The sequence below is a fragment of the Cibotium barometz genome, chromosome 39 (assembly GCF_041138505.1).
Source record: "Cibotium barometz isolate CiBa-2024 chromosome 39, ASM4113850v1, whole genome shotgun sequence".
Taxonomy (NCBI): domain Eukaryota; kingdom Viridiplantae; phylum Streptophyta; class Polypodiopsida; order Cyatheales; family Cibotiaceae; genus Cibotium; species Cibotium barometz.
The window spans coordinates 12,435,115-12,451,085 of NC_141084.1; the positions used below are offsets into that span (position 1 = coordinate 12,435,115).

Here is a 15,971-nt window from a genome sequence, read left to right on the forward strand (position 1 = left end):
TAAAACTGGCTAATAGCAGTTTTTGTTGGCCAACCTGTACCTCAGCATAATATATATATATTTTTTCAGAAAGAGACTTCTATTAAGTACGAGAAAAACATACAACAATCACAGCTATAAGCTGGAAAAGAATAGAATCACCTCAGCATAATTTTCAGCAGTCAAGCAAGTTCACTCATCATTTTATCATCCTAGAAGTTAGCAGAAGTTATGTAGGAGCCAGAGGTCAACCATGTACAACATTAAAGTCACCTTTTTGTACCATATGAAATACTAGAAAACTTGACACCGACCATAGTAACCTGGACCGGCAGAAACGGTCGGTTCGGACCGGGTCGGAAACGGAGTTTCCGAGTTTCCGCGAGGTCGGAAACGGCAAGAAACGGAGTTTCTTTTGAATTTATTTTAGACATGTAAAAAACATGCATAGAGACATCCTATTAAATAAACTTATGTCAAGAGATGCAAAAAACATGCATAGAGACCTCAAACAAGACACATCAAAGACTCAAGTGGACATTAGAATCATAACACTTAACAGAATGTAGATAATGCCAAATGGACATGTATGATGTCGCGGCAAATTCATGTGAACCATAAAAAACTAAAGGCTGAAGGCCGAAGCATACATAGCAAGCTGCAAATTGTGATCATAATACATCATACATATCAGCAATGATCATCAAACTTGGGAGTCAGAGGTTCAAAAACTACAAAATAACCGACATGCCGGCTGTCCATAATCCCTAAGGATAAGAAGAACTAAACAAAAAACATGGAACATCAGTGAATCAGTGATCACTGCTGAGCCTCATCTGAAGCACCCGAGGAGTCTGAATCCTCCTGAGAGTCCTCATGGCTCTCGCGTGTGTCCTCACTGCAAGAAGATGAGTCCTCTCCAGTAGCCTCCTCTCTAGCAGCACTAGTACTAGCTGCAGCCGGCCTCCCTCTCCTACGACGACCACCACGTGTGTCGTGAACTGGTGTTGTGGCCTCCTCGTAAAGCAAAGTGTAAAGATCTCGGTCCTCTTGTAGAATTGTGGGAATATCCCGCACCTTCTCAATGTCAATCTTGTCGACATTCACTTGCATTGGCTCAGGACCCATAGCTGCCCGCTCAAGAAGCTTCAAGTTACAATTGCAGAAAACAAGACGCTCAAGTTGGGCTGTAGTCAACTTGTTCCTCCTCTTCGTATGGTAGAGCGCCCATGTGCTCCAATTCCTCTCACAAGTTCCAGAGCTGCAATCTTGTGAGAGGACTCGAATGGCAAGACGTCTCTGTTCAAAGAGCAGATTTAGGATTAGTACATTATACAAATAAGGTGTCGCCGTTAAAGCTTAAGCGGAGGGACTTCTTACTCACCAACGTAGGCACACCATGTCCATATTTCTCCCACCATGAGACCGGCTGAAGCTGCGTTTCTCGAAGTTTTGCAGTAGGTCTTGTGAAGTAGCCAGTGTTGTTGCGGAAAGCAAGGAGATCATCCTCTAAGCATCGCAACATCTGCAAATTGCCACCACACCATTTCTCCACATAGGTTTGGAAGTCATCGTTTAGCTCCTCACACTCAAGCTGATCCTCGCTACGCCATAGAGGATGCAACACATGAGCCACAGCATGGATTGGTCTATGAAACCAAACCCAACGGTTTTGCCAAATCTGCTTGATCTCCGCGATTCTACAAGTTACAAGTAACAAACAAAACCAAAGAAAGACTTTAAAGTTATAACTTAGAAAAGAGCCAAGACAAAAAGGCAATTTGGCAAAGGCTCATGAGCCATGAGTCATGAGCGAAGAAGTACGTACCTCTCTACAGATAGGTAGGCATTGTTGTCTAGTGCCTTCCCGATCCTATCCATGTACTCATAAATGAGGCCTAGTGTACTCCCCTCCATGTCCGTGATGCGCAAGACCGTGTAGATGAGATTTAAGGTCTTCACTAATGCCTCTGCCTCTTCCCACCATGCTTCATTGAGGATCTTGCGTCTAAAATCCACAAACTTTGGGGTCATACTCTTACCCGACTGGATCCATGCATCACAACTAATAGTGCGAATCAGATTTGGCCGCACACGAAGAAGCCGCTCAAGCACTATGAACATGTATGCAAACCTCGTAGTGGATGGCTTGAGAAGCTCCAAGGTACTATTAGCCCTGTACATGCTCAAAACCTTTGGTCTTTGTGTCACAAATTTGACAATGCTCCTCGCGGTGGCAAAGATTTCACTGACCCAAAAAATTCTCCCCAAATCCTCAATCAATAAATCAAGACTATGGGAGGCACAAGGGGTCCACACAATTGTTGGGAATGCATCCTCCAACATACTCCCCATGGAGACACAATTGCTTCCATTATCCGTAATAACCTGCACAACATTTTGTGGGCCAATCTCCTCAATCACCTTCTTGATGTGTGTCCAAATAAAGAGACCTGTAACGGTGAGACCCGCAGCCGATGCATCAATGGCCTTGTAAAACATGGTGCCTTTGCAAGAGGAGATAAGCACATTATACACATTCCTCTTGCGTACATCTGACCATCCATCACATAAGATAGTGCAGCCATATTTCTTCCATGTTTCTTTCAAAAACTCAAGCTGGCCTTCTACGTTGAGTTTCTCCTTCTTTAATTCTCGTGTGCGGATTGTCTCAGCCGAGGGACCCTCCCACTCACAGCCAATGCGGCTAACGGCCCGCATGGTCTTCTTCCATTGTATGGTGCGAGCCACATTGAAAGAGATAGCACACCGTATAAACAAGCGCGTGACCTCCCTTGTTGCCTCCTTCATGGCTTGCTTTTGCAAGCCTGCTGTAATGCTTGCTCTTTGCAATGAACCCTTTGCAGGCACTTCCACACTAGGTAAAGGTGTCCTCTTTGCACTAGGGCCCTCACCCACACTCGAAGATACATCTGTCTGGCTCTCAACTCTAGTCCTCTTTGAAGAGGCCACTTGGCTCGAGGATGCTTCACCTGTTGCATGTGCTGCCATATGTTGCTCACCAACATCCAAACCAAGGCGTTGCTTTCTCCAACCCTCAAGTGATGCCAATACATCGGGCGGCACATTTTGACATAAAGCGACATCTCTGCCTGGGACATGCCCCAAATGGTCTTTTACCCGGGTCACTGAACCTGTTTTTTCATATCCACAAAAATTACATTTCCACTTGCGGGAACCCCCACCTCCGACATATCCATCCCCTTTTGTTGCATACTGCCAATAGGGATCTGTAGGCATAGTGAGACTTGAAGTTGAAAGCACTTACCCTCGAGAACACTTGCCCTTGGAGGCTTGGAAGTTGGGCCTTGAAGCCTTGAAGAATGGGCAGCCACCTGTGAGATTGGAGAGCACTGGAGCAAGCTGCCTGCAGAGTACAGGCCTTGGAGCCTTGTGGGGGGCACTGGGGGCAAAGGCTTGAGCCTTAGGGCCTTGGCCTTGAGCCTTGGCCCTTTGTGGTGAAAAGGCGCAAGGTTCGAAGAAGCGCAGCGCTGCAGGAAAGGAGAGCGAAAATGAAAAAACGCACGCGGCCCCCCCCCCCCGTCAAAACCTGAAAAAAATAAAATACGCGGAAACGGCGTTTCCGCCGGCCTGCCGTTTCCGGAAACGCCCGAACCGTTTCCTGGGGGCGGAAACGCCGTTTCGTGCTACTATGACACCGACCATCTGTCTCTTCTTCTCTCTCCTCTGTCTTAATCATGTTTAATCAGCATCTTGTTCTTAATCAGGCTTAGGGCTGTGCATCAGTAGATTAAAGGCTTCTACACATGCAACACAATGTTTGCTAGAGCTCAAGCTCATCGTCAGGCAGAGGTATCAGCAATGGCTGAAGAACAAGATACGCAACAGGATTCATCTCCACCTCCTACTAATTGACGATTACAAATTGCGGAGCTATGAGATTCCGTTCTGACACTCTCTACAACAAAACAACTTATGTGAAGTGAGCAGGAGACAATACCTTGTCAATCATCAAGACTCAAGAAAACAGATTTTGTTTCTTCTTCATCGTCACATGAACAGTTGTGAACGTCCCAAACTTTGATCGTATTACTCCTGAAGTACAAGGTGATGATAAAGGCTCAAACTTTGGAACAATGTCTTTACAAGATGAATCTCTATTTTGACACTGTGGAAGGCTCTTTATAAGTTATCGAAAGCAAGCCACACACTAAGAAGCTGGACATTAAGCTCCCAAAATCTTATAATGGTCACCGGAATGGTCAAACTTTGGAACAATGGCTTTACAAGATGAATCTCTATTTTGAAGCCGTGGAACCCTCGGAGTCAAAGAAAGTTGCCATAGCTGTATGTTTACTTAAAGACATTGCCTTCCTTTGGTGGCATAGACGGGTTCGTGATGGCAAAGGTGTTGCAACGTGGGTTAAATTTGAATGCACTATCGATAAGCAGTTCATTCTTGCCAATGCAGATTTTTAGGCCCATCTAAACTTTGGATATTGGGACAAACTGGTTCCTTATCTGCATATATCTCTTAGTTCACCACATTGGTACTAGAGATTAATAACCTTACTCGTGATGAAGACCTTCATGCTTTCATCTCGGGATTAGAACCCACTTTGCATTTCGATGTCCAAAAATACTATCCTCCCACCTTATTTGCTATGCAGAGCAAGTCATGGATCTCAATTCTCCAAATCAGAGACCCTTCAATAAAGGACGATCTTCCAATACTAGCAGCAACTTTAGCAACTTTTTTGACTCTCAAACGCCTTAGCATTTGCAACATCATAATTCTCATCAATCTTCTTCTCCAAATCGAAATCAAGATCGTTGACATCAACAATTCGGTAACAATGACAAGCGATCATTTCCTCGATCACAACAGGAGCCATCGCATGGTGACACCTCCAAGCAATCGGACAACTTTCTACATCGGACATGTTAGGTTTGACACCTAGTCTTTGTACCATCTATTTTGGTAGCCATAGATGGTTTGAGTGCCTGAAGTGCCCTAATGCTCGTCAGAATACTAATGTGGAACCTTCAACCTCAAAAGCCAAGTCGCACGTTCAGTGCTCAGATAATCCAAAAAGCGAGTATGCGATAGCTGATGGAGTTCATGTTTGTGCTAGTGCTCATGCTTCAAAGATTGCAGAATTACCACTCATTCTTTTCCTTGAAAAACCAATGGAGAATTTTGTTGAGTTAAGTCATGACAACAATGATGATTCTTCTAGCATGACTTTCGAAGAACAACTGGATGAGATTGAAAAGTCATTGAATTCATTATCTTTGGAAGTTGATTCACCAACGATTGACTCCTTTGAAGATACAAAAGTTGCATCGGCAACTATTCAAAATATTCTTGTAGCATGCAATAGGTTGATTGTCGTAACGCGCAACAAAGCCTTCTTTGTACCCGTGAGTTTGTGGAATTCCACTTAGAGTGAGAATAGAAGAGAGAGAGAGAAAGTAGATAAGAGTCGACACAATGTTGGGTCCCAATATACCCACTGAAGGCCCCCCCCCCCCCCCGTAAGCAAGAGTATTTGCTTATATTTCTTTGGAGAGCTTACAATGAAAATGAATGACGACTGAGGACTGCCAAAGGCAAGGACGATGTAGACTAAACGCAGGCTGATCCAGATGTTGTCCAAGCTCTGTTGAATTGCTCTTCAATGACTACTATGCAATCCCAAAACTGAGGGATGCACATATGCAGGCTGAATGTTGAAGATGCTCTTTGTGGAAGACTTGGGGATGATGCTGGAAGTATGCCCAAGTGAAGCCAAAGGCTTAAGGCACACTAGCACTGCTGTGAACTGCTCTTGAATGACTTGGGAATGGATCATTTATGCTAAATACGAAGCGCTGTTTATATATGAGGTAGGTTGTTGGTCGGTGCATTGTAGGTGCTGTCGGCCATCAGCAAATGGACAAAATTGCCAATATTACAACATTAAAAGCTGCGCAGTATTCTGATGCTGTTTTTAAAGCCTTGCCGACTCACTAATGCTGGCCGACCTGTTCTGGGTGTTCTTTAATGATGGCCAACTGCAATCCTAGAGCCTTTAATGCTGGCCAACTGCATGAAGAGCACATGTAGGCTATGGACTGGCTACCCAGGCTCCCTTATGGCCTAGATGATGGGCTGGCCATGCCATGGCATGGCCCCATAATCTTGTCTATATGCAACTAATGCAAAGCTACTGCAATGGCTTGACTTCTACTGATGAATTCTCCAAGTGGGTAAGAGGACTGACACATGCAGACTCTCTTTGGTTGTGGAGACTGACCTAATTCATCGCTTTCAAGTAGTCCGCCAGAAGCTGGGGGTACTCGGGGAAGAACTCTTCGTTGAGCCATACTGCTTCATGGGTACCTTGGTCTCGAAACTTTGTGTAGAAGTGTGTCTGCCTTTGACCGGATCCATGCTTCCACCTGTGGAGGAGAATCTGTTCAGGCTCAATAACTTCGGCTTCGTCTACGAAGTCCGGTTGTTGCTCATCTGTAATATTTTGCAAAGCTAGACCAATGTAGGTCTTCAACCAAGAAACATGGAAAACATTATGGATAGTCCAACTATTTGGAAGCTTAAGCTTCATCATAGAGACATCATTTATCTTTTTAATGATAGGAAAAGGTCCAAAGCTGCGAAACGATAGTTTTGGATTATGTTTGCTCACTTGCTTCAGTCTTTGCTTCATAATCCAGAGATACACCTAGTGCCCTTCTTTAAAGTTGACATCTCTTCTTGATTTGTTGGCTTGCTTGGTGTATGCTTCCTATGCTTTGGCAAGGTGCTCTTTGACAAACTCAATGATCTCTGAAAATGTTTCGGTGGTCTTGTTGGCCTTCAAGAAAGGTGAAACCATTCTTGTCAGAAGTGACGAGAAACGGCGACCAAATGCTGCCTCGTACGGAGTTTGACCAATGCTAGATGAATGAGTGTCGTTGAGGATGGCCTGAACCAAAGGAAGATAATGCCCCCACTTTGACTGCCTGTCATTGCAATACAATTTGACAACATGAAAAGCTAGCTGATTGTATAGTTCTGTCTGGCCATTTGTTTGCGGATGGAATGCACTGGACATATACAACTTGGTCCCAAAGTTATCGAACAATGCTCTCCAAAAATTTGAAGTAAACTTGGGATCCCTGTTTGATGTAATAGTCCTTGGCAAACCTCCAATGGGGTACCAATGTTGGATGAACATGTGAGCAATGTCTTGGAGTGTGGCCGTTTGTTTGCATGGGATCAACATGCAGAATTTACTGAATCGGTCCACAATGGTCATGCACTGTGTGTTCCGAGGTCCAAATGTAGTGGGAAGAGGTCCAACAAAGTCCATACTGATATCCTGGAAAGGACCGTCTAGAACTGGCAAAGGTACCTTCACTTTTTGACATATTTGACATTGGACATATTGAAGTAACCCTGTCTGTTTCGTAAGAGGTACCTTCACTTTTTGACATATTTGACATTGGACATATTGATAGACATCCCGTCTCATCATCGCTCAAGTTTCTCTAGTGTACTATTGATACCACGATGCCCTCCAATGAGAGAATCATGAGCATCATGGAGAAGTGCTTGTCGCTTTTCCCTGAGAATGCACAACTGGTTCTTGTGAAATAACCAGCCATCATGAATGGTGTAGTGACCTGGTTCTGACTGCAAGGCCAATCTAAATTGAGTTCCGAAGATAGTGACTCAGGGCTCTTATGGTGGCAGTCCTATCAGATATGTTCAGTGGGATCCAGGAGAGTGGGAGTGGATTGATGCCTTCGATCCATTGAAGAGCCTTCCCTTTTTCAATTTCATGGTTTGGAACGCTAGGCTTCTCCTCACTCGACATATGCATAGGATCCCTAGTCTTAGGCTTCATTGGGAGAGTTATGAATCATGATATCTCTCCAGTGATACAGCGCAGATATTGGCATAGGCTTTGGCATTCATACAGAAGGAGCAAGATTCTCTCATTTCTTTTGGTTATTTTTACATGGTGGTGTCCCCACCAATCGTGGAGATCAGTTTTCGGTATACACCTACTTGCCCAAGATGTGCGGCAGATTCTGAGATCGTACAGCATTGTTCATGGGGATGCAGCATTGCACAACATTTTTGGGGTTCTATAGCCCAACTTATGGGCAAATTGAGTGGCCACACCATGCATGTGACTTGGGAGGCAGTTGCTTGACTTTCCTAGTATGGTCCTTGGTTCACTAGTGTAGGGAGAAGAGACAATGCATTCTCCGACATAACGGCTGTCAACTGCTGATTTTGGAGTTGCATAGCCTCATGGTCAAGCCTTTCTCGGGTAGGTTGGTTTGCCCGCTTTCAGTCTTCTTCAACCTTGCATTTAGTGTCCTCAGCCCTTTGTTCATTCTCACGGCGAGCTGCTTTGGCTTGCCGTTCTTTGTGCCGTTGTTGCTTCATGAGAAAGAATAATTTTTCCAATTGTGAGAGCTCTTTTGGCTTTTCTGCTACTTCTTTGGCTTTTTCAATTGTTGCTTTGGCTTTTTCAGTCTCTTCTTTAGCTTTTTTTTCTTGTGCTGCTTCTTCTTCTTTGGCCTCAATTTGTTGCCTTAGCAACCTGTTTTGCTCCAAGAGCAATTTGATGAAGTCTTCATTGCTTGGCGGAAGCGTTTCTGTAGGAGTTGTCTTCCCTGTAGAACTCTTCTTCAATATCTTCCTTGTAACTTGGTGATGATGTCTCTCCTGACATTGTGGAGGCCTAGGTTGTTTTTCTTGACCGCAATTTTATCATCCACGGAATGCTCTCACTTTAGGGTAGCGAAGTTGGGTTACAACTTGCAGCTTTGATACCAATGTAGCATGCTGTAAGTCCAGCGGGGCGTGCCGTGACATATTCAACCACGTGTCCAAGAGGTAAAGAGAGAGAGAGAGAGAGAGAGAGAGAGAGAGAGGGGGGGAAGAGAAACAAGGGTATAGGGATCTTTCATAGTACACCACACTAAGCAGGGAACAGGCTCCGTCCCCTTTTAGGAACTTATTTAGGTACAATCCACGGCCACGTTAGCCAAGATCAATACAATCAATGAATACAAAACAAACAGATATGCCGATGTAGGATATCCAAGTCCATGTCGATCTCGAGGCACAAGATCTCTAATGCCGAGCACACCACAGGGATGACCCACAAGTATCTCTCATCGGGCTAGTACTAGATCCAAAATCCAAATCGAAGTCTAGATCCAAATCCAAGTCCAAATCCGAAGTGCAAGTTCCAAGTCCAAATCCCAAGTCCAAGCTCCAAGGCCAAGCTCCAAGTCCAAGTCCCAAGTCCAAGTCCCAAGTCCAAATCCCAAGTCCAAACTTCAAGTCCAAATGCAAATCTCAAATCTCAAAGATGGGCAGCCGGGCTGAGCTGGGTGCCAACCGGGTGCAAGGAGGTGTAGTCGGAGGTAAGGTAGGTGATGAAGATGAGGATAATCTCCAAGCTTCAATGAATGAGGAGAAGGGAGAGGTTCATGCTTCTATTATACTTGAGAGAGGCCCCTGCTTTTTGCCGAAAGTGGGCCAAGCTTTGCTTTTGTTTTAAATATTTTAATAATAATGAAATATTGCTCATCTTTGCCAAAGTTCTTGAGCTTTGCTTTTCTAACTTCAGGGCCTTGCTTTTTGGCCCTGAGTTGCTTTTAGCTTTTTGATCCGGCTCAGTCTTCTCTTTCCAATGGTGACCTTGGTTCACGGTCAACCAAGTTTGACTTTTTGCTTTTTCTTGCTTTTTGACCAAAACTGGTGCTTTTTCATGAGCCAACTTCAAGATCCCTATTCCAATGCTTTCATCCGTCTGTCCATGTGTACGGGCATGAGTTCCATCATCTGAAAAAGAGCTAGGAGGGCCAAATAGTTACATCCCCCTCTCTTATATCGCAGTTGTCCTCAACTGTGGATTGCAAGTGTTCCAAGCACATCCTTATGTTCCATGTATATCCATGTGTTCCAAGTACATCAAGTACATCCATATGTTTCAAATATTTCCGAGTATTAGCCCTGTTGGGTGAGCTTGTGCATTTGGTCTCTCCCCACATTTGTGGTGTCATCTGCTCATCTGGCAATATCTCTATGCCTTATCTTTGAGCAATGTCTTTGTTCTCGATGGTACTTCTTCAAGGCCTGTCACATGTGTTAGATATAATAAATGCATACTTACCCTCTGCAAAAACTAGATAGAAGCTAGTCAACAAACAAGTATGCATCATTCGCGTCTATTGGGTACTCTAGGTATTGGTTGGCCAGGTAGTTTGGAGCCCAGTGGACTATCACATGCCATAAATCCAACCATTGTCCACACATCAAAAACATCACACAAAGTCAAAGAAATTCAAATATACATCAATATGTAATGCACAAGTAATGATCCTCCTGTTTGTGGATTGTCTTGTCTGGTTTCATCGGAAACTGTGCTGAGCTATTTGGCTCTCGAGGGACATCGCTCAAGGCCATCTGGTCACTAGGACCGCTCGAGAATTCGCTCAAGGCCCATCTGGTCACTAAGACCGCTCGAGAGTTCATCAGTAGTCATCTGGGCCATCTGGTCGCATTGACTGCCCGACTATGAAATCCAGTACAGTCATTTGGGCCATCTGGTTGCAATGACCGCCTGACTATGAAGTCCAAGATATCACGCATCGTTGCCGTCCAATGGGTCATCTAGCATCGTTGCCTTCCATATACAAATCTTGCTCCTTGGGCTATCAGGCATCGTTGCAACCCAAACTAGAGCATGCCCAAATAATCATTATATAAGCAGAATAATGATCAATTCTAGCTTAATATATATACAATGAAGAGGGCTAGAGACACCATCCCTCCCTCTTGAATCTGTCTTAATCGCGAGATGCCCATATCTGTACATCTTGTACATCTGGACCAACCACTTCCTCATAAGCTCGTAGTATATCTGAATTGTCCTTGAAGTACTTCTCTGGCATCCATTTTCAAGAGGAATTTTCTGACCCTTGTCTTTCATCTTTTTCTCATAGAATGGAACACAATCTGTTTTGGCTCTTCCACCCTTGGTGGATCCTCCAAAACAGGCTCCTCTAGAGGTGACATGTACATGGTTTCAATAAATTGTCATGGAAGGCATTATGTGTCCTCGAATGATCTGAAAGGTCCAACCGATGACATACATGGTTGATCTTTTTGGTATCTTGAAAAAGGTCCAAATATCATCATTCTCTGACTTTGGAAATCCAAAGATAAAATCCATAACAATACTCTCCCATAGAACATTCAATGGGTGCAATAATCTTGCTGGTGTTTGTCGATCAAACTTGACCTTCTGACAAACCAAACATTCTCGAACATATAACTCAATGTTCTTTCTCATACAAAACCAATAAAAGTAGCTTTCCAAAGCTTAAGTTGTAGTCAGTATGCTTCTTTTCCCTATGTAAGGTGGAGCATGGCTTTTCTTTGTTCACTTTTGGCCTCAAATCCTTTGTTTCACATAAATGGGTTTACTTCATAAAAGAATCTTTCTTGATGGCCCTCATGGTACAAGACTGCTCCAATGCAATCTCCTCTTGACAAAATGTCAATTTGATGATCTTCGGATCTGTCTGGCTTCTTGCTTTAGCTTGTCAGGACAATTTGCAGCTATATGTCTCTTGTTTCCACATTGGAAACACTTCCCTTCATTGGCGTATTCCTCACGTTGCTTGAGGGTCAATGTTCTTTGAAAGAGTGGAGGCTTGTCCTCACTCCACTCCTCCTCCTCTTAAGACTCGGCTCTTGATAGGGATCGGTCTTTAAACTTCTTCCTTTGAGGTGGATCCCAGTTGTCGTTCTTTGTCTTGCCATCCATCCAAGGCATGTACAAGGCCTTGGCTTGTAAAGCCTTGTCTTGGGCTTCTTCCAACGTTTTCGGTCTAGCCATATAAACTGCTTGCATAAGCTTAGGTTGCAATCCATTCACAAATTTACGCATCTCCATTAGTGGTGGAATGGGAGTATATGAAGTAAACTTCAAAAAAACTGTTGAAAAATTGTTAAGGTAAGATGCCATATTCTCACCAACTTTCTGCTTTACCTCATCCCATTCCTTCTGCACAGTTGCTTCAAAGTTTGCGGGTAGGAACTTCTTGTTGAACATACTCTTGAAGTCGGTCCATGTCTTCGGCTTGGTCCCTTGTTGTACCACTTTAAGCCACCAATTCAAGGTGGCATCCTTCGAATGTGAGGGCAAAAGAGACCAAAGGACCAAATATATGAAAGATCAGAGTAAAACATACAACATGCAACGGTGATGTGTATATAAAAGATGAAGTCCAGTACAGGAGCTCTATGTGAGACTCCGAATAAGCAGAGAAGGCTGCTATCCCAAAAATGTAGACGCCAGTCCCGAAGTACACCTGATGTGAGCGCCTAGAAGTAAGCATTGATGTAGGCGCTTTATTGGGCTAATCACTACTTGATGAAAAACGCAGAACTGTGCTTTGTAGGTGACCAGTTCATATGCTTTGTGGGCGACCTGTTTGATATGCTTTGTGGGCGACCTGTTTCAGTCCAGCAGGAGGCGGTGAAACACAGTGTGTGCTGTCCGTGATCTGTTCAGTAGGAGGTGGTGATACACTCAGTGTGGTGCAGTCCACAATGTGTCCAACAGGAGGCAATGAAACGCAGAGGAAAAATGCACACTCAGGTGAGGGCGCCAAGTCAACGTGGGTTGATGATTATATTCGATCAAGGAGGGGGGGGGGGAGGGGGGGGCTCATATTTATATGAGGTGTTGGTCGGTCAGTAGAGGAGTCGGCTAGGAAAAAAGTGTGGCCCTTTTTGGGTCGGGTTAAATACCCGTTTTGGGTATATTTTCACACACCCCCTCTCAGACCAAAAAGGGATCATGAGAGAAGATAAGGAAAAAGAACAGATTTGGTTGTCGAAGATGAGGATTCCTGTGATTTGAGACCAGAGTATAGGCATCTGGGATTCAGAGGTACTGGAAGAATGCCACAATGCAAGAGGTTTTCACATGCATGAATGCCCATTTTTGGGTTTTCATTCATACATGCGCCCCAAACACAAAAAACAGAATGCTGTGCATAGTGAATGGAGGATGGAAAAAATGCAATGCAGTGGGTTTTCACAGGAGCCGTGCCCTCATGGGGTTTTCACTGACTCATGTGCCCGATACAAAAATGGTAAAAAATATGAAGGGAGAGGAAGATCCCCCTCTCAATGTGCTGAGGGTGATAGTGGTGGACCGATGCCATGATCTTGTAAAAACTGAGAAAATTGATGGGAGATAAATTCACCACCATTGTCACTACGAGCAATCCCAATTGAGACGCCCATTTGATTGGTGAGACTAACCGAACCCATGTGGAAAAGTATTGGAAAGCGTCATATTTATGCTTTAGGAAATACATCCATATGTATCTTGAATAATCATCAACAATTAGCATGTAGTAGAGAGATCCATTCAAGAAAGGGGTTGGGGATTGGCCACACAAGTCGAAATGAATCAACTTGAGGATTCCCGAAGCCCGATGAGTAGCGTGTTGTGGGAATGGGGAGCGATGTTGTTTACTCAGTGTGACAGGGCCGACAAACATCATTTGTCAGTTTGAGGCTGGGCATACCTTCAACTAACTTGTCTCGAGATAGCTCATACAGAGTGGAATAGGGTAGATAACCATAGCGAAAGTGCCATAGTCATTCAATGTCGGAGGGAGCTTGGGTCACATAGGCCCGAACCCGATGAAACTCTGAGCCAACAGAAGATGGCTCAGTTAGAAAAGCGGACATCCGGTACAAACCATCCTTCTGAGCTTGTCCTTTGGCAACAACAAGACCAGTAGTTTCATCAATTACCTCAACAACTCTTTTGTTGAAGTAAACACCACGATCGAGTTGAGTAAGCTGGGATACAGAAAGAAGGTTGAGACCTAAATTAGGGACAAGATAGACATTTTCCAAGGTAGCTTGGTTGGGGCCAGTGTTTGTGTCAAATAAGACAGTGCCAATGGATTTTATGGGCATCATTGTGTTGTTGGCACATCGAACTTCTCCCTTAATGGGACGCTGAGAAATGAAAATGTCAGCATTGCATGCCATATGGTGAGTAGCGCCACTGTCAACTACCCAAGTGACAGGATGACCACAGGGAAGAGTTGGTTGGGCCTCAATAATGGGCACAGAGGGATTGTCAGGTAACTGACAAATCTGAATGAGGGTAGAGGCCTTTCCTTGCGGATGACCTTGTTTAGGCCTTCATTTCTTCTTTTTTTGTGGAGTGGTAGCTAGAATCAATCTTAAGTGTGACCTGAGCAATATTGGCCGAGGGGCCGGGATGAGGTGTAAGGGAAGACTAGTCAGTCATCTCTTCAGGAGTGGTGAAAGAAACTGACTGGGAAGGTGGAGCTTCAACAACCTGACTATTAGCTCGCCACTGGGAGGAACGCAGCTAAGTAGAACCATTTCCTTGTTGTTGGGTCCTTGGAGGGGAGCTTGGTAGAGTAGGTGCTGGATTGCTACCCCCTCTGGATCGCCGATTTGGGGCATTGCTACCACCTTGGTTGTTTTGGCGGGTGGAGGTAGTGGGGTTGGAGTTGTTGCCTCTATTTTCCTTGGCTTTAAAAACACACTCATCATCATGTCTAGGTATTTGGCAAGAAGTGCAAAATCTATTCTTTTTGGGAATATGTTGCCAGTAGGGAATGGGTGTAGAGGCAGGATTTTTGGAATCAGTGTTGTTGCCGGGAGATTTGCCTTGATTTCCTAAGTTGTTGTTCCCTTTCCCGTGGTGTCCTTTTTGAGTAGAGGTTGTATTGGACACAAGGGCCCCCTCTTGAGTGGAGGGAGAGGATGACTTCTTGGGATGAAATTGGTCATGCAACCGAGGGAAACGCAAGAGTTTGCATTCACACTCATATAGGTTAGGCATAGGCTCTAAACTAATTGTCTGTGTGACAAAAGTAAAGAAGCTAGGTGGCAACTTGTTTAGTAGAGTGATAACTTGATCTTCTTGGGACTTGGCAGAACCAGTGGTGGCAAACTCGGTGTTAAGGCGTCGATATTCAGCGACTTTGACGGTCAGGTCATCCCCTTCTTTGATAGAGAAAATTTGAATTTGATGCTCAAGATCAATGCGACGTGTACGATCACGTGCGGCATATCTCTCTGCAAGGTGTGCCCATCTGTCAGAGACATAGGGGAACTGCTGGAGTTGTGAATGGAACTTGGGCAAGAGGCCTTGCATGAGCTCCACTATAGCAGTGGCATTTCTAGCTTCCCAATGGCTGATGACTTCAGGAGGTACCAGAGAAGGGTGGGGTTTTGGTTCAAGGCTCTTTACTAGGTTCTAGGAACCTTGGGAAGTGAAAACTTGTTCCGTAAGATTAGCCCAGGTCCAGAAGTACACTTGATGTGAGTGCCTAGAAGTAAGCACTGATGTAGGCGCTTTATTGGGCTAATCACTGCTTGATGAAAAACGCAGAACTGTGCTTTGTAGCCTGTAGGCGACCAGTTCATATGCTTTGTGGGCGACCTGTTTGATATGCTTTGTGGGCGACCTGTTTCAGTCCAGCAGGAGGAGGCGAAACACCCTGTGTGGTGCTGTCCGTGTTCTGTCCAGCAGGAGGCGGCGAAACATAGTGTGTGCTGTCCGTGATCTGTTCAGCAGGAGGCGGTGATACACTTAGTGTGGTGCAGTCCATGATGTGTGCAGCAGGAGGCGATGATGTTAGAAGTCATCTCCTGTCTAGATTTATACACCAGGGCCTTTGTTGTGGGTGTGCCCGCCCTTATGAGGTGTTTTCCCATTTTTCCCCACTCTCCGCATTTTTCCCCTATTTTTCCCATTTTTTCTGAGGCTTGGGAGGGCTGCCAGGACCACTCTGAGGCTGGCCGACTGCATCTGTAGCAGTCGTGGGCTATCTGAGTGCTGGCCGACTTGTTCTGTGCAGACATGGGGCACCAGATGCTGGCCGACTGCTGTTTTTCAGCAGTCGTGGGTTTTGTCCAGTCGTGG

The 15,971-nt window shown here is 44.8% G+C and overlaps 2 protein-coding genes across 2 annotated transcripts in view; one reads left to right on the forward strand and one right to left on the reverse strand.

The window, feature by feature from the left end:
• The window catches only part of LOC147615737 (pheophorbide a oxygenase, chloroplastic-like), a 41,361-nt gene that overhangs the window by 2,649 nt on the left and 22,741 nt on the right, over positions 1 to 15,971 (forward strand). The gene's annotated exons all lie outside the window — the stretch shown is intronic.
• On the reverse strand, positions 503 to 3,495 carry LOC147615738 (uncharacterized). The gene is made up of 3 exons (XM_086778319.1): positions 1,808 to 3,495; positions 1,364 to 1,679; positions 503 to 1,278 (listed from the first exon to the last, which is right to left on the reverse strand). Exons 1-3 carry the CDS (start codon positions 3,238 to 3,240, stop codon positions 799 to 801), a joined length of 2,229 nt encoding a protein of 742 aa, XP_086634445.1. The 5' UTR covers positions 3,241 to 3,495; the 3' UTR covers positions 503 to 798.